At 37.8% G+C, this 25,436-nt stretch overlaps 1 protein-coding gene across 1 annotated transcript; it reads right to left on the bottom strand.

Annotated features, from left to right (window-relative positions):
- Positions 1 to 23,511: 23,511 nt before the first annotated feature.
- LOC120296237 lies at positions 23,512 to 24,219 on the bottom strand. The gene has a single exon (XM_039317960.1). It carries the CDS (start codon positions 24,217 to 24,219, stop codon positions 23,512 to 23,514), a length of 708 nt encoding a protein of 235 aa, XP_039173894.1.
- Between the last annotated feature and the right edge of the window lie 1,217 nt (positions 24,220 to 25,436).

The following is a 25,436-nucleotide window of genomic DNA, read 5'->3' as shown; positions in this document are numbered from 1 at the left end:
AATTCCAACGCACTTAATATTGGATTAGATAACCTCACTTCTACATGACACCTCTAAATTTAATATGATTCAAGTAATTTATGTCCAATCTATAATTCAAAAGAAGTTTATGAAACAATTTTGATAAGAAACATGTTTTGTATGTGAAAAAGGTTGTTTTCAAAATATCAACCCATAGAAGACCGAATAAATTAGTCTTATTAATCATGGTCATCACCATATTCATTATGGTGCAGTATGCCTTTCGACCAAATCTTTTTGTCAAGATTTTCGGGCATAGTAAATTAAGTTACTGAATTTACCAAGTATTTGACAAATGACCTTTAAGTTATTCCTTATTGTCATACTTGCCAAAATACTCACTACCACTATTAAGCCTGACAACATTTAAGACTACTTCTAATGATTTATTCTTTACTTCAGTCATTTTACTTAATTATTCCTTAAACAAAAAATTTATGGAAACAACATTTTCAACCTTATATGAGACGTATATATTATTAAGACTTAAGCTTAATCTTTGCAGATGTGTTTTAATTTCGGTATTAGACAATACATAATTTCAAGTCACTAAGGCTTCCATCATCTGCCTAGTAGTGCAGCCTACAAGCAAACCACTTTTCAAGTATTTATGAATGGAACGCTTCATGGATAGTAAGCAAATTTTATTGCTCTTTTTCCAAGTAGCAAATCATATGTCCACTACTTAAAATTTGAAGCAGTAAAAACCTCAATAATAATGGAGTTATTAATTACAGAAAATGTAACTGAAAAAAATAAGCAATGTATATAATTAACATCATGTGAGCACTGTGTAACTTGATGTACAAGTACACATCCAGAGAGTTACACGCATAATCATATAATCATATTTGGGCAGAATACATAATATGCAGTTGTACACTCCCTACATGATAATGGTTGTAAAAATATATTCCAATTTTCGTGAATTCATTATCTTTGGGCATATGAACCACTAGGATTAGTCACTCCTCCACCACACCATCATGTATTCTTTCATGAACTAATAAATAATCACCTCCTTTGAGAATATGACCACGCATTAGATTAGGAGACATCCCAATCATTATACGAGACCGATATTTCTCAAATCCAATCAAGCGTGCCACTTTAGCGGTCACTACTCAATTGAATCATTGAAACTCTATCATACTAAGGATATAAACTTTACTTCTCACATACACCATATACATGTGATTTTAACTTTAGTGATAGGGACAGTAAATCACTAATATAACATATCATGCTAATTACATTATTTTATTTATTAATAAAAATCAATCATCTGTATATATATATATATAAAGAACCTGAAAGACAAACTCTAATGAGATCACCGATCATAGCAACACAAGAAACTTCTCATAATAGAGAAGAAAGCATATTTTATGCACCCCGATTACATATTACTAGAATAACATAAAAGAATGCTGATCTTGAGAATCTATCACAAGTTAACATTAATAGCAATATAGGATACCACAGATCGACACACTTGATAGCTAATCCATTATAGCTCATGAGTTTCATAAGGTAGAACATGACTTCAAGGCCAACAACTGATTTTTTTTAGCCAATTTTAAGTAACAAATATCATTGCATCAACTAGTGGCCTATAAATTGAGTCAAACCACAAAACTAAATATCTAAACTATAACAGTAGATATTATTGCTTTGTAAAAATGTTTTCATACTCCTTAATCATAAAATTGTACAATTTGATGGACATTAACAAGTGACCAAATGAGTTTTAGGTACAATATGCAATAACTTAACTGATATGCATTACCCACATTTAACAAATGTATTAATTAGTACAATTAATTTGGTCACAAGTTCTTAAGACGTCCATTATTCAAAAGTTACCAGTATGTAAAGGAGTATGCATGAGCAACAAAAGTTTTATGACTTTTACTGTTTCTCATTACCTCAAATACATAATTCAAGTACTATCCCATAATGGTTGTATTTCATTAAGCCATCTTTAGTTTACAATAAAATTTAATATTTATTAATGAATCACACCATTATAATGTTTATGTGATAACATATCTGTAACCCAATACTTGTATTTCCAAAATCACAAAAAATACAAGAAAAATACGCAAAAATACACTACAAATACACGTATTTAGGGCTTTGTATGTATTTTCACAACCATTAAATAATCAGATACATAAAATAAATACACCACAAGATAGATGATAGCCATACGAATTCAACGTCGCCAGCCACGCGCCATTCGGATGCTCCACACGCTCGCATGAGCTGCCTGAGTGTGCAGCACGTGGAGCTCACACGTGGGCGTATCTTGACTGGTTAAAACCGGTCCAACTGGTAGCGGTTTGACCAGTTCCCGGTCCGACCACCCAATCCAGCTACCCGGTCTGACCAGTTGATCGGTCCGGTCAATAGTTGACCGGGTTGGGTCATGTCAACGGTCGGGTCGGGTCAACAAGTCAGGTTGGGTTGGGTCGGCCGCCAATCGGGTCCGGTCGTTGACGTCAGCCTACACGCGTGCGTCACATGCGCAAGCCGCGCCTTGCACATGGGAGGGCGTGAGGGCGCGTGACCGCGCATGGGGCGCGTCTCCGACGCCCTGGTGGCGCTAGCCGCGCATGGGGTGTGTGCGGCCTTCTCTGGCGATGTGCTGCCGACAGATCTGCTTGTCTCGTCGAGCTTAGTTTGAATTTGTGATTTAAATTTATTTTTATTGAACAAAAAATCACGAAAATCACAAATTAGGCAAAAATCTTATGCGTTCGAGTTCTAGAGTTATAGTTGCTCTGATACCACATGTTAGATGCAAATTGCGCTACCCCAAGATCTCTATAATCAGAATAAGAACACAAACAATTGAGTAGAAAGATTAACGCACATGTGTTGGGATCCATCGTTCTTGAAACGGAAGCGAAAAACTAATGTTCCACGTGCAAGTCCTTCTTCTTTATTGCCCTCTGTATCACTAGCTCAATGAGGCGGCCCCCTCACTCTTTAGCGTTAGGTTAACGCTCCTTATGTGAGGATACATGTGAGAATTATGGTTAGAGGGAGACTTAAGCACTATTTATAGAGTTTCCAATCATGCTCCCTCATTACGGGCTAGGCTCAACTCAGCCCATATTAGCCAGCCCCATATTAGATTAATTAAGAAACTTTTTATCTCATCTTAGACCAACTTTGTTTTATGGTAACCATAAAAACAGTAAATTGCAATATCAATTAATGTAGTCTACATTATGAAAACTCTTACATGTTGTTATGCTGCTAAAATTTTTGTAGAAATTGAGGCATGTATCCAAACTGCTGTAATTAATATTTTGAATCTTAGATCTAAAATTAGGCCGTTGAGATGCTACCTATGTTGCAAATGCATTATAATGCATGCTGTTGTTTTTTATTCTATACAAGTTGTGCAGTTTGGAAGAAATATAAGGTGGTGATTATATTGAAGTGCCTGCATTAGAATACACCCCTTTATTTGTGAGTTAACCTATAGGTCATATACCGAAAGGATTGTCTTCAAGGGTAGGATAGACTATGACAATACGACTATAGGTCAAAAGCCAATAGCCATCGCGCGATCTGAACCAATGGATGGAGGCCCTATGCATGTTCACAATTCATTTCATGATTTTAAATTGAAAATCCTGTTTTGGGCAGACCAAAAGGAAAAATGTGCATTTCTATATAAATATTATTATGTTTGAGTAAAGCCATAAAATTAATGAGAATTACTCCTTATGCATGTAAATTTTGTACTGCGCATTATTTCATCATGTTTTGAATTTGATTTGCCATGTCATACTGCGTGTGAATATTGTCATATCATGTTATTTTGTCATAATTTTTTGGGTCTAATTTGCCTGTCATGCTGCATTCGAATAATTCTTTATGTGATTATGATCATATTATGTCATTTTGTCATCGTGTTAAGAATATGACTTGCTATGTCGTACTGTATACTATATCATGTCATTTTGTCATCATGTTTTGGAGCTAATTTGTCATGTCATGCTGTACGTGAATTTTTACATTATATATATCATGTTTGAGCTGCTAAACATGAATCAATGAAATTATTGAGGAAAATCCAAATTGATACCGTTATTTGTTGGTATGTGGAAAACGAGGATGTACACTTCCTATTGCAGCTGGCCAAAAGTCTTCAGAATATATATTACAATTGAGTTTCCTACAATTGAGTCGGCCACATTATTGATTGAGACACACATACTTTATTTAAAGTAATGAATTAGTGGGATTTCTGGATTTGGGAAGAATAAGAGAACTACGTGGTTTTGGGTTGCTGTTGTCTAGTTTGTGCCGTGACTTTAAGAAGTGGCCACGACGTTTGAACAATCACCTGAAGTTAAACATTATGGGTTTAAGTGTATTCGAGAGGTAGAAAATTCTTGAATGTGTAAGCAAATATAATTCTAGAATTCTTTAATTGATTAGTGGATTCTCTGGGAATGGTTCTCCTCGTGGAGTAGGTAGTGATAGTCAAACTAAACCACATGAATCTCTCATATTCTTTATTGTTCCTCCTTGATGTCTTTGGTAATTTCATTGCATTGCTTTAGATTTAAATTGCAAGATTCATTAGCTTCCACATTATCTCGGATCAATCGATATCAAAGCTAACTCTAGGAATTTTTTGTTTCAGATTTGATTTAGAGCTTTAGCTTATTTGATCACTATCTAGAAATCCTATTGTTCCAATTATGTCTAACAGAAAGGTAGAGATTGAGATGTTTAATAGGAGGTATAATTTGCATTTGTGAAGCATTAAGATGAGTGCACTATTAACAACTTAAGATTTGCCCAAGGCATTGAATGAGATATTAAAATAGGTTGATAATGATGAACTAATAGAGAGGGCAAAGAGTATAAGCCTATTGAACCCATTGGATGAAATATTGAAATATTGGCTAAGGAGAAGGATGCCAGAACTTTAAGGGTAAAAAACTCTGGGCCTTTTATGTAAATGAAGGGTTTAAATAATCGCTTATAGATGTTGAAGAGGATGTTTAAATTTCAACTTGTTAAAGATATTCCATTAAAGCCCACTTAGATGAGTTTAACAAAGTTATGATGGATTTGAAGAGCTTTGATGAGGCCCTAATGGATAAAAAATAGGGCATGTTATTGTTGGATTCTCTACCTACGATCACCTCGAAAGAGGTAAAATCCTCCTTGTTCTTTAAGAAGTGATAAAATGAACTTGCAAGATAAGAGTTTGGTGCAAGATGTAGCGTGAGGACTAGTGATTCAAGGTAGAGATGAGCATTGGGGAATCCAATAGTAGAGGTAAAAGCATGTTAAAGACCCACCATAGAAAATCCTAGGGTGGTGTGAAGTGTTTAAAGTATAACGCAGGTGGGGAGGGGGCGGGAACACATGAGGAGAGATTGTCCAAAATTGAGAAACATAGGTTGTACGTAGAATGCCATAAGTAGTGTGGCAAATTCTACTAAGGAGAGCACCAATAATGCAGAAAGTGTCTTGTGTGTGATTATCGGTTCCTCTAAAGATGAATGGGCATCAAACTCGAGGTATTATTATCATATGACGTCTAAACAAGAATTAGTTTACTACTTATTGGGCTAAAGATGGTGGTAGAATTCTGATGGGGAATAACATAACTTGCAAGGTTCTGGAGATAGGGATAATTTGGATTCTAATGCACAACGTGGTAGAGTACACATTGGCAAGTGTGAGGCATGTATAGGAGCTAATGTAACTTTCTTATCTAGGATGCATTGTCAATAAAAATTTTAAGTTATCAAAAATTAGCTTAGATCCTAAATGATTTTCTCACAAGCATATTCGTGATTCTCAGGTTCGAAACAAGGAAAAGAACGTAAATGGCCTAGGCAAGTTGGCCTTGCTAGATTTGGCAACGGGGGCCTCACCGGTAGTCACCCTCCCTTGTGGCAAGCGAGGGCAACCCTCACCAAGGCTAGGCAACAAGAAAAGGAAAAGAAAAATAAATAGAAAAAGGAAAAGAAGTTCATAAAATCATTGAAAAAATTATTTTTTAAAAAAAAGGCCATGTTAACGCTGGCAATGTTACGTAAGACCGCTGGTATTTACATTAGCGATTTTTGGGCTAAATTGACTAGATGAATTGAATTGGTATCAAGGTAAAATGTTTACGACTAAATTAGTATTGAAAGGTTTAGGATCGAATTGCTCTAAAAAATTCAAACTCGTGAGTTATAAGCCAATTGTGATAAATTAACTTCATCACACCATGCCAAATACCCGATGTGCAAATTCTATAACACAACTCACGCATGCACCTTAATAATAATCAGTAAAACTTTTACTCATATTGGTATAGTTTGGTTATAACACTGACAATGATATAAATCGGTTTATCAAATTCCCTTTCGAACCTGACTATTGATACGTAGCAATATGTGCAAATTCTATAACACAACTCACGCAAGCATAATTGAGTCAACACTGACTATTGATACGTAGCAATATGTGTATAAGTCTCTAAACAAACTTCATAATTCTCGCGAGGTCATTCCATGTCCATGTTGAGAGAGAGAGAGAGAGATCAAAAGAGAGAGAGCCTTGATTCCACAGAGATGTTTTACCACACCTCCTCAAGGTCTCTCACAAATATAGACTCTCTTTGTATACAAGTATTCGCTCAAAGGATTTATCTAAACAAATAGGAGCTTCGTACTTTGGAATTCTTTTATCGCGCACACCTCGAATAACTAAGAACGTCTTCCTTATATACTCCTTTATGCCATCATACCCGACTTACCAAAGGAATTCCTCCAATCTACCCGTTGGAGGAAGATTGTTCGAGCTATTAAAGGAACCCATCAATCCCGTTCGCCCATACAATCGTTAAGTAGAACCTTCCGATAATATTTAGACAATCATCGAATCTTCAGTCATTGAATCAATCTTGATCAATCAAAGGATGATACGTCTTCTCCAAGCACGAGATCTTCTCCGGATGGAGGTTAAATCGGTTGGATAACCTTTCTTCAACGGTGATGGAGGATAAACTTTGAGTCTTGAATGGCGAATGAGACTGGTGACAAAACCTTCCCCGCAGATTTGGATAACTTTGACCATTTCTCAAACACATATGCATATCTTATAGAGATGAATGGCTAAAAGATTAACACTAGAATCTGCAACAGAATATAATAAAACCATCCATAAGATATCAATACTTGTTAATAGAAGCGTTCGGTTCTCATCCGAGACACAAAACAAAGTCAAAGTCTCAAAAACGGTTAAACAACAACACAATCCAACAAACAGTTAAAAATGATAAAGTTTTTGATCAAATCATGCATCTCTCCCCTTTTGTCATCATTTAAAAAGGATGAGATGAAGTTTTGGGAATGCGGACAAGACTCCTCACTCTTGGCATTGGCCTGATTCTGAATAGAGAGGGCTTGCATCTTTTCATTCAATGAACAGTTGACTTTCATTCTTCAAATTTTGAACTTCGCATCCCAAGGCATAAATCGACCTTTCATCTCCAAGAGAATATCCATGATTCTCGCGAAAATCTGCTCCATTATCGCCCGAGTACTTGCGTCTCGCATGAAGCTTCATGAAAATTGATATGCATAAACATCTTCCGACTGCAAATGGCCCAGAAGAGATTTCCTCGTCTCCTTCTTCTCTTCTTTCTTCTTCATCTTTCTTCCTCTCGCTTCTTGAAAGAGTCTTTTGTTCATTCTTTCCGTGGAACAGGACAACTTAAATTCTTCAAAGCCATTGCAGATGGTGATGTTTCTGGATGTCCTCCTTTGATGGAGCAGTTCTTCTTTTATATTGATGAGATTTGGCACTTCTCCTTGAATTTCTCCATTAATCGCATTTTGGTCACCATTCCTTGCATTTTGACGCATTTTGATCACAATGCTTTTCTCCTGGTTAGCAAAAGGCAGAAATTACAAGGCTTGTAAGGGAGTTGACAAATTTTTATTTAGTATCAAAAACTTTGAATAAAATTTTGGGGGCAAGAACAATCTTGTGAAGCAAGATGTTGAATGCATTCATCCGTGAGTAGGTGATCTTCTCATCGTGCATGGAAACATTGGTCAACTTCCATTTTTTTATCCACAACATAGTCTTGTTCTTTAACGCTGAAGGAGAATGTTTATCCAAAAAGCTAAGATTTGAATAGAAATATGCAGAATTCCATAAGCCTCGGTGTCGAGCAAAACTTTTCAAGTTGAAGATAATCGAACTTTTCCCTTAAGTTCCTTTCACAAAGATCCGTCAAAGTCCTCCTAGGGTTTATTACCCCACGCCAATTTCGAAATATCCTTTTGTTCCTTTGATCTAAACAAATCTCCCATTTTCCTTGAATTTCAGCCGCAATACCCATTTTCGGTTGAAATAGACTCAACAATTGTCATCGTCATTCCCATCTACAGATTCGGTCCCGACGAGGATCACTTAGGATATTCGCAAGGGTTTCCTCAGCCACCCTTTACGAGCGATTCCCAAACTTTCCATTTTTCGCAGAAAGATATATTCGTTCCTATATCATTTGTCTCTAAGAAACTCATCAACATAGTTCAAAGGAGTACGAATTCCTTTTAAGGCACGATATAGCTTGTAAATAAAAACGGGCTTTTGAACTCTTACTGGGTCCGCATCCTCGATGATTTCTTCTTGATGCTGATGAACACCGCCTTGAGGACTAGATGGAGGAGGCATCGACGCTGTTGAGAATGTTGTGGGCTCGGTTCTTGATCCGGAGTAACTTCATCTTCAGTAGATCAAAGTGCGTAGGCCCTCACTCATTCTCTCGTGGTCCCTAGCGATTCTTGAGGACTTTCGCAAAGATGACATCTTTCTCGGTGTTTGGAAGATTCCTTGCTTGACTTTCCCTTAAAAGATGACAACTTTTTGAAGATTGAGCGAAGAAGACAAACGGGAGTGGAGGATCGATGCTTTCTAGGGTTTTTGAGAGAAAAGTGAATAGAAAAGTGAAGAGAAATCGATGCGTGCTCGTTCGGTTAAAAAGAAGAGTAAACGAACCGTCACAAAGGAAATAAAAATATGCCTTTCAAAATAACTGTCTTTATCCGCAAAAATAGCTATTTCAAAAATAACTTCCCTTTTGAAAATGAATCGATGCAATATTTACGTTAATTAAATATAGCAACAATTTAAACACGAGCTCGATGATCGTACCTTTCAAGATACGATTGGAGAGAGAAAGACTTACGATCTGAAGGTCAAGCCAAGATCAGATAAAGTCTGTAGCTCGAGTCCGAAAGTCTTTAGACTTTGATATCCTCATACCTCAAAATGTTGAGTCTGGATCGTATAGACTCAAATTGATTTTTCTCCAAAGGCTTTGTGAGTATATCGGATTGATTCTTTGAGTCAACAAATTGAATTGAAACATCTCCATTTTGAACATGATCTCTAATAAAGTGATGTCGAATGCTTTGCTCTTGAGACTGCAAAAATCTCTTAGCTGGCCCAAGAGCTACATACTCGGCCTGTCATGAAAAACCAAGACACTCAGCATTCCTGAAGTGCTCTTTCTATCAACTCGCAACCGCCGATCTGCGTGTCGAAGGGTTTTCTTAGGATGACCGATCCTCCAAGGTTCTTCTTTTATATCACATAATATCCTAGAGCGTTAAAGTAATTGCTCCCGTCTGAATCAACTTTCTTCCCTTCTTCATCTTTGTCTATCTTTAAAGAACTCATTGGTATGTTGACAATGCTTTTTGACAAGATCATTAACATATTTTTCTGGTTCCTTCCTTCAGTTTTACTGAAGACCAAGAAAGAATGTTAACTCTCCCATCATACTCATTTCAAACTCATCCCGCATAGACTTTGAAAATTTCTTGAAAGACTTTCACAAAATAATATCATCCACATATATTTGAACAAGTAAGAAACTTTTGTTTTCCTTCTTGAAATTTTTTTTACCTTTGACAAAACCATTTTGTATTAGTTACTCAAAAACCATACAAAGAATAAAACCAGGTGGTTGTTCCACAGGATAAATCCATTTAGGAAGGCGCTTTTGACGTCCATTTGGAATAACATCAGGTCAATAGCTTCTAACCATTTTTTTATTCCTTCCGGGAATGTTTTTCCTTTTCTCGTTCATCTTGTTTCGAAACCCATTTAATTTGGTTTGGATGTCAATTCCCGGAGGATAGCTTCAATCATTATTGCCAATCTTTGGGATGACATGCTTCCAGCTACTTGTTGATTTGTCTCGATTGATGATCTCTCTCTTTGATTGAATCTTCACGAACATCCTTATTCTCGTTTTCCAAGATGCTTCTTGAGTTGTAAGCTTTGGAAGATCTGAGCGAGGTTTTCTTGATGAGTCGACTTGATTCATCTTGTGTTGAGTCTTGAAATTTGACATTCATTGACTCCTCCACAGATTGGCTCTTCTTGTTATAGACTCTGAAGGCTTTGCTTGATGTAGAATATCCAAGGAAGATACCTTCATCTGATCTTTCTTCAAACTTACCAACTCGATCTTTGGCATTTTTCAGTATAAAACATTTGCAACCAAATACATGAAAGGATGAAACAATAGGCTTCTTTTCTTTGAATAACTCATAAGGGGTTTTCTGAAGAATAGATCTTAAGAAGACTCTATTGATGATATAGCATGCTGTTGAAATGGCTTCAGCCTAAAATCGAGAAGAAATTTTACTTTCAATTAAAAGAGTTCTAGCCATTTCTTGAAGAGATCTGTTCTTTCTTTCCACAACTCCATTTTGCCGAGGAGTATATGGAGAGGAAAACACATGCTTACAGCCCATTCATCACATAATTTTGTAAAATCTTGATTTTCAAATTCACCTCCATGATCTGTTCTTATACTAGAGATAACACATCCTTTTTCATTTTGAACCATTTTAGCAAATTTTTCAAAATACGAAAAGGTTTCGGACTTACTTGCAAGGAAATATACCCAAGTAAAACGGGAGTAATCATCAACAATTACTAGGCAATACTTCTTACCCCCAATACTTTGAGTTCTGGTTGGTCCGAAGAGATCCATATGCAGCAACCGTAGTACATGATTAGTAGAGACATAATTAATTGGCTTAAAAGAATTTCTTACCTGCTTTCCCAATACATGGAGTGCATGAATCGGTCTTTTGGTATGGCAATCAGGTAGTCCTCGAACAAGCCGTTTTGAAGAGATTTTGGCTAATTGCTTCATGTTGACATGACCAAGCTTTTTGTGCCATGCTTGCTTCATCTTGAATTGAGATAAGGCACTATGATTCATTTGGTTTCATATCCAAGTTAGATATTTCCATGTCTTCGACCCATGAAAGACCGAGAGAGTCTTTTACGATTCCATAACATGTTCCTTCTTGAAAGAAGATCTTGAAACCAAAGATATCACACGGTTGACTAATGCTTTGAAGATTGTAATTGAGTCCTTCCACTAAGGAAACATTACTTATTGTGAGAGAGTTCCAATTTTCACGGTTCCAAATCCCACAATATTTCCTTTGTCTGTTTCCTCCAAATGAAACTTTTCCACCATTTACTTGAGCAATCTTTATAAAGCAATTTGAGTCTCCCCGTCATGTGTCTTGAGCATCTCTTTGTCAAGATACCACTTTACTCCGTTTCTTGATGGAGACTCGCATTTAAAATAAAGTCTCAAGCTTTCTTTGGTACCCAGATTTTCTTGGGTCCTTTGGTGTTAGTAAGATAAACAGATTAGCCCATACTTTCTTAACAGGTTTCCATACCATAGGACACTCTTTTTCAAAGTGATCCTGACCGTTGCACTTAGAACATCCGAGAGCATTTCTACCTACGGGTTTTACAAAAACTTTCTTGAAGTGATTTTTGTAAACCTCACTCGAGATTCTTTTCTTAATTCTTTCTTTTACTTTAGGAAAATCAATCAAGGGAATTGTTTCTTCTGTCATACCTAGACCAGACTTATTGAAGTAAGGTCTTTGTGCCTTTGAATTTTCTCAAGTTTTTCAGACCTATAGAAAATTTCTTTGATATATTTGATAAGTCTGTTTTAAAAAAGCATTTTCTTTTAAAAGATTATCTTCATTTTCTTTAAGATTGGAAACAGAGACAAGTCTAGACTTTTAACTCTTTCGCTAAAACATTTTCCTTTTGTTTTAGAGCTGAGTTTTCTTTTTTCAGTTCGAAATTCTTTTGAGAAGTCTTAAGACTAAAGCATAGTTCATCAATATATTTAGAAACTTTGACAGAATTTTAAAATCACTTGTCTCAAATTCACCGTTGAAATGAGTCCGATCCCGAGTCGATCCAGTGTCCGAGTCTGTTCGACATAGATTGGCATATTCATTATCACTTTCTTCACACTCGCATCACCTGTCAGCTCCAGGTTTTCGCTTTGAGAGTTTTTCGAAATTTTTCAACTTTTCCTCTCTTTTTCTTCGTAAGAGGACAATTGGCGATGTGTCCCTTTTCTTGCATTCAAAGCAGACTACATCTTTATTTGGTTCCTCATCATCAACAAACTTGGTCTGTCTTTGAAAGCTTTGTTTCTTTGAGTTGAACCTTCTTCCTTTTCTATTTAGTTTTCTGAATCTTCTTATCATGAGAGCAAGCTCCTCATCATCCATATCTTCTTCGAATCTGTATCATACAATGGATTTCTTACCTTTTGGATCTTCATCTTTATTGATCCTTTCCACTTCATAGGACTGAAGCGTTCCAATCGGCTCGCGAGATAGTGGCATGATTCTCTGCTCTCTTATCGAAGTCTTTATGTGATTCCAATCCCCGGAGAGTCCACGCATCTTGTTTACCTTCATGGGATCGGGGTTGGTTGACCTTGATTTTCAAGACCATTCACAATATCTCGTAAACGACTAAACATGTCGGATATTGATTCTCCTTTCATTCTCAAGAATTCGTATTGACCGAGAAGAATGTTGATTCTTGTTTCCTTCACTCGATCTGTTCCTTCATAGGTGATATGCAATATGTCCCGAACTTCTTTTGCTGTACCACAAGAAGATATTCTATTATATTCAGTTGGTGATAAAGCATAATATAAGGAGTAAATTGCTTTTGCATCGAGTGTCCGTATCTTGATTATATCTTCCCGAGACATTCCGGAGTTTCTTTTCCTCTTTCGGAGACCGATGCAAAGGGTAGGAGTAATTCCTTTTCTACAACGTCCCATTCCGAGGATCCTTTGATCGTAAGAAAGCTTTCATCTTGTTCTTCCGGTTGTAATCCTTTCCATCAAAGTAGGGTGGTGCCTTTGCCCTTCCATCAGCCACGGTGCTAGCATACTAGCCATGGATCTTTTACTATGAAGTAAAACACTTCAAATAAAGTAAACCTCATTATTGCCAAGTAGAAATATCCACACAACATTCTTCATGAGATAGACCCGTGCCTACCAGTGTCATCTAAGGAAGGCAAAAACACAAATATAAAACACAGACACATAAACAAACATCGAGTCATTACATTTTAGGGAGAGCAGATCATCGCTTCATAAGAAAAGGCCATCCACGGTTGAATCAGATTGGATTCATACGTTGAATCTTGTTGTCATAGTTCATGCTTGTCGCTCTCAGCAAAGATTCGAACCAACGGAGGACGAATTAGTGATCCAAGGGGCTTTGGACACCACCTGCTAAGTAAGTTGGTGTTGGGGAGAATTCGGGTATAATAATTCACCACGGCCAAACGCAATCCAGGATTAATTTCTCCCTCGAAACTAAATTAACTAAAATTCTCTTAACCCCCAACAACAACCAGCAATGCATAGCCTCACAATATGCAAATATAATACGAAACGATAAGTAGACAAAGCAAATAACGACACCAGGGATTTAACATGGAAAACCCGGTGCGGGAAAAACCATGGACTGCCCAAAACATCAACTAATTATCAAGAATAGTAGGATATACAAAATATTATTCTTTAGTCACATGCTAGAAGCTCAACATCAATATTACAATTATCTTTTTCTCACCACATAGGTAGATAAATAAGTTTGAAGTAAGAAAATCTTAACCATAAATGGAGAATTCGGAGACGGTTCTCGACAAACAAAAATCATCAACTTGTAGCCCTCAGTCTCACGAACAACATACTAAAATTTGAGCCGATTCCATCAATATTTGATCTTCGAATGAAGCCGCAAAATTGCTACCTTCTTCCTTTCCTTTATTTTCCTTCGCTTCTGCAGTTTTTTTTTTTTTCTCTCTTCTCTTCACTTTTGGACGCGCGGACGGACGACCCCACTTACACTTCTCTTTGTTCTTTTATTTTCTTTTCACGTTTTTAAAAAATTATTACTGCTAGCTGGGTCCCACATGAAGGTGGACCCAACCAACAGTTGGGGTCATGTCACGCGCCATATACATCCTAAAGACGTAAGTAGTCTGCTGGTGGCCTTATCGTCGGTTCAGTTGATGCATTACCTTGCAAGGCATCTTTGAAATTTTGGTATTGTACGGTCCTTGTCCTCTGGACCACAGATTCCCCCACCTGTTGGTGGTCCTATGTGGCCATTGTCGTCTTTTGCTATTAGCACTTCAAAGGTCAGAGAGAAGAACGGATCTTCCATCTTGGAAAACAAATTGCAGCGGACCACGCAAGGTTCACCTTTTTGCAATTTCCATTTCGTTTAATTTGGTCATTAAATCTCATTGAGCTCCTTAAGATAAAGTAGCTGGCATCTAAAAATGGTCAAAACAGCGGCTAACCACTTTGAGAGAGGTATTGACTTCGTGAGGCATGAATCACAGTAAACAAGATTTTCGCTAGATGTTACGGAGATTATGCCGACGAGGTTGTGACCAGCACGGTCTTGGCCAATAGAAGGTTTAACATTCGCAAAATTGGCATCAATCGATTGTGACAGTGATAACATATGAAAGAGAATATAGAAGTAGTTAGATCATGACCCTGCGCCTTGAGATATGGATATCATGGCCAAACATGTGGTATACATAGTTGTTTATAGATAAATATGATCGGGTCATCCACAGGCATATGTTTGGCATATGAGCATGAATAGTCACATGGGAAGCACGAGAATGTTGACACAGGCGTTGCATTTTGTCAATGACCATAAAAGATGATATGTGATCAGCCAATGGTGAGGGACATCAGTGATTCAGACCCACTTATCAAATACCCAGGGATGAGATATACCATAAACCATCGATATGGATGTCGGGAACGATATGGATAGTGAAATGCCGTCTGAAGGTCCCTAAGCGGAGGAGAAATCAAGAAGGGGATGTAGATGCATAGCTTCAAGACAAAACAATTGGAATTGGGAAGAAATGGACACGCATATTCAGAGGACAATTGCCATTTGAATATTAGACAAAGGGATGTAAAAGACAAAACGGAGGAGTAGTGCAATCGCAAGACAGTTATCGATGAGCAATTGCTGGTAATTATCAGAACAAAATCGTGAGACAATTAATCCATTTTTTAAAGAGGATATCCGCTCAAAGAGATAAGCTAAGGATCACGGGTAAGCAAAGGCTAAAGAAAGGAAAATGTGGAGACAACCGACGGGAACTAATTATGAAGAACACAATTGCTGGAAACCATCGAGAGGCAAATACTACACTACCATTATAACTACCATTATAACGACCATTATTCGTCTAATTGAAACACCCCCCAGCTGCACAAATCTAACAAATGTATTGTTATATTCACATTCCTTAATTATAGCTTTAGATTTGCATCATCGATTAAACTTCAAAATGTGTCTCTATCCTAGGAGCTACAGGGTTGACTAAATTCTGGCAAGGTCTATCAGTGCGTGGTTTGTTTGTACCAATTGTTCTTTCGAAGTCTTGCCCTTGATTGTTTTCCAGCACCATTTATGTCTATATTATTTCATTCGGAGTAAAGCAGTTGATTTTATGTATTCACTAGGATATTCTCTACTTGGAATTGCCACAAAACCTGGTTCTTTTCAATTAAAAGCCGAAGAGCTACTTTTGCCAAAAGATATTTTGTTGTGGGAAAAATTCCGATGAAACACTAGTCAATAGACATGTGGCGAAAGTCATCAACATACGTGGAGTCGTGGTTGGCACTATGCCAAATTGATAAAAGCCAGAATAGAAAAAGCAGGAACAATTATTTCCTAGTAAAAAATTATCCCTACTACATAGGAGTGATGGAGATCATGGTCGTACACATGGTAGAAGCAGGTGGTGAGAATACCAAACCAATTACCAAAACATGCTGAAAATATATACCACAAACCAGGGCCTGTGTTCAGAATGTAGGGGACATGTCCAAGATATGAGAGACACGCCTAAAATATAGGCGACAATTATTCGAACATGAAAAATAAGATCCTCAAGGACCTCTTAAGATAGAAGAAAGACACACACAAACATCCAAATACAATATTTACTTCTTTTTGTAATTATATTTACTGTTTTTGATGTGGTTGCAAGCCAGGCAAATGGTTTCTGAGTGATGTCAAAGGAAGTATAGATGGATTAGAGCATCAAATGGGAATGAAAGTTGATGGAAAAATGTAAATGCATGATAGAATATGATTGCCACCAAAGCCTAAAGAATGAATCACCAGCCGAGAATGTAGATCGAAATTGATGAAATTCATCACCAAGTCTTAAAGGACAAACCATCAACCAAAGATAAAGGTTTTACTAACTCACCATAAATAAATAATGCACTTTCTAAAGATAAAAGAAATTGACATAGGAGAAGCTCACTATTAGGTTGAAAAGGAAAATCCACTAGCCAAGATAAAAAGCCTCTTGGTTTACCATCAAAGAAGAATCCACCTTCTAAGGTTAAAGAAACCGGGATATCATTTCACTCATACAGAGAAAAATCTCATATATTCAACTCTTATTTGTCTTACAATTGAGATTATACATCTATTTATAAAGATATTGCTAAACAAAAGGCAACACACTTTGAATTCTTGAAAACCAAACTAACTCTTGGGAATTCACCTAATTATGGCTCTTAAAAGAAGCACCACAATAAGGACTTATAAAATCTATGAATTAATAACTTAATGACTAAATGCATGAAACTAATTATTAGATGCAATGAAATTGGATAAAACTCTCTAAATTCGTGCTTCTGTCTTGGAAGCTAAAAAGACACCATAGAACATAATCAAGGAGCGATAGCAATTGACTAGAATAGCCTCTAGTTATTAGGTAGTCAATTGTGAGTCTCAAAGTCGACATCAAACTTATATATTGATATCTTAGTAGTCGATGCACAACTATGAAATCAACAACTTAATCAACAACTCTCTTGTAGAATCAACGTCTTCAACTTGAGCCCATCAAGTCAAAGTGTGGCTAAAATTGATCTTTACTTGTTGGAATCACAATTAATCAGCGAGGTTTGAGTTGAGCTTGCAAGTTGATTGATAGTGCTCAACACTTTCGCATTAGTGTTTCAGCATCTTAAGCTTATCTTGTGCTTGGACACTGTGTTGTCAACCCGGCCTCAGTTCCACTTTGCATTGAACCCATAAGCCTAGTTCTTGATTCTTTCTTGCACTTCAGTGTACTTTGGAAATTGCTAGTTGTAGCTATCTTTCAAGTTTGTCACTCTATTCAAAGTCTGGCATCTATCATAGTTTTCGAGGGAATTAGAAGTGTTTATGTAATGACTTTAATATTTTGAACTTTTTGTCATACTTTAGTTTTAGATTGATTACTAGTGAACCACTCTAGTGGGTCTAAGGATATGATGCAGTTAGCAAGCATCACCTAGAGGAGGATGAATAAGTGATTCTATATAATCTTAACAAATAAAAATGGAATAGAAAGAGCCAAGATCTAAGTCTAACTTAGTGTGCCAAGTTCAAATTATGAAACAAAGTTGAGAACCAATTTTGCAATAGAACTTCAAAAGCACCTTGCGAGTGTGCAATGAACTATAATAATAATAAATAATGAGAGTTTAGGGATAAGACAATTTGCATACAAGACTTATAGTTGTTCAACTTAGATAAAGTATATTTCCACTCTCTCACGCCAACAATCTACTAACTAGATTCCACTAGATGATTAACAAGAGAGTACAATAATGAGTGATCACACTGAGTGTATGATAGGTCACACTATCTCACTCAATCACTTTTTTGGTGCTTCTCTTAGTATTACAAACCTTATGCTCACGAAAGACAAGTATATGGTTGAAGTATGCTCAGACTCAAGAATTCTAGATTTTGGACCTCTTCTCTCAAATGCTTCTTAGCACCTTGGTCTTCTTATTTACTCTTCAGCTTTGAAACTAGTCATCGGATAATCTACGGAGGATCATTTTCCAATCTACCTGTTAAATAGATCTATATTAAGAAGATTGAGTAGTCGTTGAGTGACAAAATCTAAATCTTCACTTGATTTTGGTTGCCCATACAACCGGAGTTTTGGTTTTCATAGCTAGAGCTTTTTCGTTTTAGAAAGAATATGTCTTGAGATTGATTTGCCAATCAATTAGATGTTTTGCATTGCAAAGTTGGTTTTGCAAAACAATATTCAAGATTAAGTTAATCAAATCTTTCTAAGTGTGAAATCCGGGCCAAATCACTAACCGTTTATATACGTTTTGGAACTTGTGTCACATTCAAAACTTACGTCATGTTTTGAACTTATGTAGTTCTCTAAGTCTAAAGATCTTCATATTCAATATAAAGTCTAAACCTGTTCCATTTGATGTAGATTCCACAATGTGGACTTGAATCTCAAGGCTTCTCTTACAAGAGTATATCCTGAATCAAAATTCTTCAAAACATTTATCAGACTTACTAGACTTTTTTTTTTTTGGTCAAAATAGAACTGACTATTACTAGATTAAGAAGGAGTCTTACATAACACAGATGGGGAAAGATATGTGCATAAAATATTCCATAGAGGAAAAGGGGGAGAAATCAGCCAATTACGTGGGAGAGTTTTAAGCCGATGATTCCGTGTGATTCAATCCGCTGCTGCATTAGCTTGGCGTGGACACTGGGTCACCGTAATATTGATGTTCTGATTTAGCCCATTCCTGCAACGCTGCACTATTTCTTTTAGATTCCATGAGGGTTCGGCCCGGCCCATGACCATTTCTACCACCACGGAACAGTCACTTTCGATCAACCACTTCCCAATTCGACTTCCAAAGTCCCTCACGTGAGTCGATTGAAGTTAGTGGATATATAAGATGCCATGTAATATCGCCTTGGCTTCCGCTTCACTCGCTGAAGAAACCCTAGCCGTGGCCGCGAAACCTTCGAGAGCTCTTCCATTCGGATCGCGCACGACTCCAGCGACAGAGCCAAGAAATTCGCCTGAACACCATGTCGCATCCACTTTTAGCTTCAGATTCTGCCCTTCTGGTGGCCTCCACTGATCAAGTTTGTCTCGATTGAGTGAGTATTTACTTATGTTTGATTTGCCTCTACTGAACAAGATCTGTTGCTCCTGTGCTGTAATCAGCAGATCTGCTGGTTTGGGTTCTTTTGCTCGAAAAATCCAGTTATTTCTCGCCTTCCAGATGTTCCACAGAACCATACCAGTAAACTCTCGAACAGGTGAGTTCTGATCTCTTCTGAAAGCATTGGAAATCCACTGATCTATGCGTTTAATACTGCTGTTTGGTCTGATCGTTTCAAAAAGCAGGTCTTCCCATACTTTCTTTGTCCATTTACATAAGAACAGAAAAAAGCTCTGTGGTTTCGATGTTAGACCAGCAGAACGGGCATAGTGGATCTCTAACTATTTTCCTTTTATATAGGTTTTCCCTCGTAGGAAGAGCATTTTGACAGAGGCTCCGAGAGGAAAGAACGAACCTTTGGTGGCACATCAAGACTCCATATTTGAGTCCATAAGGTACGTGGTGGTTGAAAAGAGCGGAGGGTCGATTCGATCCGATTTGCTTGTGGTTATCATTGCTCTGTTGTATCCACTCTTACCGAGTATTGCCTGTTCATTACTGTCCATATAAGCGTATCTGGCTTTGGTTGCTGGCTTAGGGGGATTGCTAATATCTCGTTTGCAATAGTTTCTTCATAGAGTTGATGGATAAGTTGTTGTTTCCATTCTCTGGGGTTTGCATTTATCAGTTCGGACACTAAAATAGGCTCGTTTGGTTTGCTTGCACATGCCAATTACTCCTTGTGAAAGCCATATGTCTTCTCTAATATGAATAGAATTTCCATCCCCTACTGACCATTTAATGTTGTTCTTTATGGTGTCTCTGCCAAGCATTAAGCTGTGCTAGCCCCATGATGGTCGATGTCCCTTTGAAGCTGTCTAGACATCACCATTGGGAAAATAAATCCCTTTCATCACTCTGCTCCATAGGGCTGAAGGGGAGGTAGCTAATCTCCACGATTGCTTGCCTAGCATGGCTCTATTAAAGGTAAGCAGATCCTTAAACCCAAGTCCCCTTGTATCCTTTCGAGTTTTCAAGACTTCCCAGCTTTTCCAATGCAACCCTCTTTTAGCATCACCATTCTGCCACCAAAATGACGCAATACGTTGTTCTATGGCTCTGCAGATAGACACGGGCAGCTTGAATATGGACATTGCATAGGTAGGTAGGGATTGCACAACACTTTTTATTAACACTTCCTTTCCTGCCTTTGTAAGTAATTTTTCTTTCCATCCTGCTAAATTTGAATTTACTCTGGCCAAGATCCATGCAAACAGCTCTTTCTTGGATTGACCCCACTCGGTAGGTATGCCCAAGTACTTTCCTATTTTCTGTAGAACAGGAACTCTCAATTCTGTGGCCAAATTATGTTTTAATACTACTGGACAATTACCATTGAAATAAACCCCTGATTTATTTAAATTGATTGCTTGTCCCGTAGCATAGCAATATTGGTTTACTATTTGGGCAAGATTCTGGCACTCTGTAATAGTTCCATCCAGAAAAAATATCACATCATCGGCAAACATCAAATGTGATAGCTTAGGGCAATATCTCACATCTCGAATGCCTTTGATTGTAGCATCTTCTAATGCTTTTTTCATCATCCAGGTTAACACATTGGACATCAGAATGAAGATATAGGGTGAGAGTGGATCACCTTGTCTGAGGCCTCGCGAAGGATGGAAGAAAGGGGTAGGTTCTCCATTGATTTTCACGCTGAAGGTAACTGTTGATATACATTGCATAATTAAGGAGACCCACTTAGCATTAAACCCCATGTGTAGCATGATATCCCTTACAAAATCCCATTATATTCTATCATATGCTTTCTGCATATCAAGCTTCAGAATGGCCTGGTGTTTTTTCTTCTTTTTTGTTATGCGTAGTTGATGCAGAACCTCCTGTACTATGAAGATATTGTCCTGAATTTGCCTCCCCAAAACGAAAGCACCTTGCTCTGGTTCAATGATAAGTGGCAGCCACTTCTTTAGTTTGTTTGCTAAGATTTTTGAGATAACTTTATAACTGAAGTTGCACAGACTAATGGGTCTATACTGACTGATGTTTTCAGGGCTTTTAATTTTTGGAATCAACACAATATGGGTCGATTGAGCCGGGATCCGAACACTCGTCTAAAAGAACTTCTGTACCAACCGCAAAGCAGTCAGTTTTATAATTTCCCATGATTGTTGATAGAAAATTCCATTGAACCCATCGGGGCCGGGGGCTTGAAAGCTCCCAATTGAAAAATAGCTGCATGGATCTCCTCCAATAAAGGTACGCCACCGATCTTCATTTATATTCTCTCATTGGGGGATGGGCATTGGTTTAGGATAGATTGGTAGTGTCATGGACCCTCAGTCCTGTATAGATTCTCATAGAAAGATTGAATATGTTTCTGTAGCATCATGGGTTCTCTACACCAGCTATTATCCTCTAATTGCAGCATTGTAATGCGATTTTGTTGCCTCCTGTTGACTGTCGTAGCGTGAAAAAATCTGGTGTTCTGGTCTCTCCAATGTAACCATTTGATGCGTGACCTCATTCCCCAGAACCGTTCTTCCTGTTTTCTCAGTGTGTCTATTTGACTTATGATATGCTGCACTTGTTGCTTACTCGTGTGCTGATCTGTTTGATTCGTAATAGCTGTTAAGGCTTGATTAAGCTCTTTGATCTGTGTATAAGCATTTGCAAAGTTCTCTTTGCTCCATTTAGTTAATACTTGTGATGTCCTCCCTAATTTCTCTGCAAAAGGGAAACTTTGAGTTGATTTTTCTGCCCATACTTGTTGGATAACTGCCTGATATTCTGCATGTTCTGTCCAGAAAGCTTCCAATTTGAACTGTTTCTTCCTTCTCTTTACTCCAGGATACATTCGAAGGACTAGGGGACTGTGGTATGAGTCGATAGCTGGAAGGGCCTGGACTTCTGCTTCATGAAAGGTAACTCGCCACTCTAAAGTACAAAGCACTCTATCGAGTCGCTTTTTAACCAACTCTGCCCCCTCCCTGTTATTAGCCCATGTGAATGCGCATCCATGACTGTCTACATCCATTAGGGATAGATCATTAATCATGTTTCTGAATGCTGCAATTCTTCTATTGTCTGCTTCTTTTTTCCCAACTTTCTCCCATACATACAGAATCTCGTTGAAATCTCCCATACAAATCCAGGGAAGAGAAACTGGAGGCTTAAGAGTTCCAAGGAATTGCCATAATGCCATACGCTCTCTAAAGTCAGTAGATGCATGGACAAAGGTAATCTGCATAACTTGTTTACTTTCAAGGTCAGTACACTGCACATCTATGAACTGTTTTGAACTTGCTTGCACCTTTAAAGCGATTTCCTCTTGCCACATGATTGCCAATCCCCCCACTATTCATGTTGGATTAACCAAGTATAAGTTCTGGAATTGAAGATTTTTACAAATCTTTTCCACCATAGTTGCTTTATTTTTCGTCTCCATGAGAAAAAGTAAGTTGGGCCTTTCGAGAGCTATTAAAGCTCTTAATTCCTGGATTGTCAGGGGATTGCCCAGCCCCTGACAATTCCAACTAACGATTTTCATGGCTTTAGTTGTGGCTTATTAGCGCTAGCCACCAAAGCCCATTCTTGTTCATCCTGGATCAGTTTCACCGGGGTCTCCAGAAGTTCTACATCATCTGTGAGGAGAGGGGATATTGCTGGTATGCATTTCTGTTTTTTTTGCCTTTTGTATTTTCATAGTCTTCTTACTGCTTTTCCCAACTTTTAATAACAGTGGGTTTTGGGTTTCAGGGCATAATACCCGTTTTCCACTATCTCGGTCTTCTACTACAATAGGTACATTTACTGGGCTTATCACATTTTCTGGGCTACTTTCTGATCGCTTTTTGCTGCATGCTACAATTTGCATATCAGATGCTGGCTCTCGAGCGATGGAGTTCATTCCACTCGGTTGGGTTGATGGAACAGGTATTGTTTCTTCCACTACAAACTCCTCCTCCATTTTCCCGTAGAAAGCATCCCAATAAGGGCTGTGATCACTGGTTTCTGCCTTCAACCAGGGTCCATATAACCCTTTTTTTTGTTCATTACCCGGGTAAAGTTGCATATGGAATTTCAAGGCAGTCAGTTGCATAGTGCCCAATTTTGCCATAAGAGAAACAGTAATGTGGGAGACGCTCGTACTTGAACTCCACCCATAGCCAATTATTGCCAATATCCATAATAGCTCCCGATTTCAAAGGTAAAGTCAAATCAATCTCAATTCTAACTCTACCTCCTCTGTTCTGAGCATTAGTTGTTGAGTCGAGTTGAACTTCTATTACATTTCCCATCCTTTTCCCCAGATCATTGAACACTTTGTTTATTCTCCAACCAGGGGGAACTCCTCCAATGCACACCCAGAAAGCTGCCTTAGTGAAATCATAGCAATGCTCAGGGACTTCAAGGAGACACTGCTTTAGAATGAGCAAATTAGTTGAATATGACCAAGGTGAGTTCCTCATTATTCGTTGTTTTTCCTCCTCCGTTGGAAATACGAAAGTGAAGTGCCCTGGTTCATTCTGAGAGCATATAACCCCTTCTATTTTCCATGCTTTTTTCATTGTAGTTATGAAAGCAAGATAGTTCACATTTGGTTTGGAGTACAATTTACCGAAGAGAGTACGGCTACATTCCTCCCTTTTCTGTTGCGGTATTTCATCAGACACTTCGACTACGTCTTCCTTAGACCACAGGTCCCCAAGGCTTTTGCATAATGCAGCCACTCTCATCTCATTTTCTTCTTTACTTTCCATTTTCACTAACTTTCAATCGCTTATCAGAGTAGGATCAGATCTCGGCTATCGACATCCCCGAGACTACCCAGTTTCAGCTTTATCCAGATCCCGACTTCTACCACTCCGATCTCGTCGCCAAACAAACAACCAAGAGATACTATACGAAAACACGTATATATTTGATACTCTTACTCAAATCAGTACTCAGAGCAGCGAGCAACACTCCACCTGAAAGATGCTTCCGATCAGAATCATCCCGGCTGGTGGAATCCAGAGGCACCCGGATCACTGAAGGATGCTTTCGATCAGGATTACCCCGGCTGATGGGATCCAGAGGCACCCGAATATCTAATCGTATTACTTAGAAGTGACATTTCTTTTGTTTTTTTCTTTTTTGGATGCTGAGAAAGGAACAGTATTACGGATGAACACCAGTAAATTAGGGTTTAGGGCTTGAAGGAAGGGGGGTAGACGCTACCATGAGGTAGAGAGAAAACTCGCAGAGACGAGAGGGACTCCTACACCGATGTTAGGAGATTCATAGTTTTGTCAACTTTAGAATTCATTAGGAAGTTTTCTCAATGGTACCGTTATAAGCTTTTGTCCTCGGACCACCATTTCTTTGGTCTGGTGGTCCAATACGGTGATGATGCTAGAAGGGGTAATCGACACCCTGTTTCCATTTCACTCAAATTTGTTCCACTGACCTTGTTACGACTATCTAACGAATTTGGAATGATTTTTGTTTATGGTTCATTATTTTTACTTTTCTTATGTAATAATATTTGTCTTTCAAGCCAAATTTTGAAACTATAGAAAAATGATTACGTGAGATATGTACAATATTACCAGGGATAATTTTTCAAAATATCATAAACCTATTATATGGTGGCAAATTAAGTCCTAAACTTTCAATTTTGTTAATGCAGTTTTAAATTCTTTCGACGATTTGTCAATTTACTCGATCTAGCCAACTTATGTGTATACTTTGTCAGCTTTGGCTGTCCTATGTAGCTTGGTTGGTGTGTGACATAGGACGGCCACTGTTCACATCAATAACTTTAAGCTATAATTGGCCGAAAAAACTACATTGGCGAATTATCAAAAGTTTTCGGACTAAATTGACCAAATTGAAAAATCTAAGACTAAATGGGCTACTGTACAATAGGTTTATGATTTTATGGACATTTTTTCCAATTTTTCATAATTCAATGAAAATTTTAATGGTTTGGTTT

This window comes from Eucalyptus grandis, chromosome 1 (assembly GCF_016545825.1).
Source record: "Eucalyptus grandis isolate ANBG69807.140 chromosome 1, ASM1654582v1, whole genome shotgun sequence".
NCBI classification, from domain to species: domain Eukaryota; kingdom Viridiplantae; phylum Streptophyta; class Magnoliopsida; order Myrtales; family Myrtaceae; genus Eucalyptus; species Eucalyptus grandis.
Note: the sequence above shows the minus strand (reverse complement) of the source record. Positions and strands in the feature narration are given on the sequence as shown.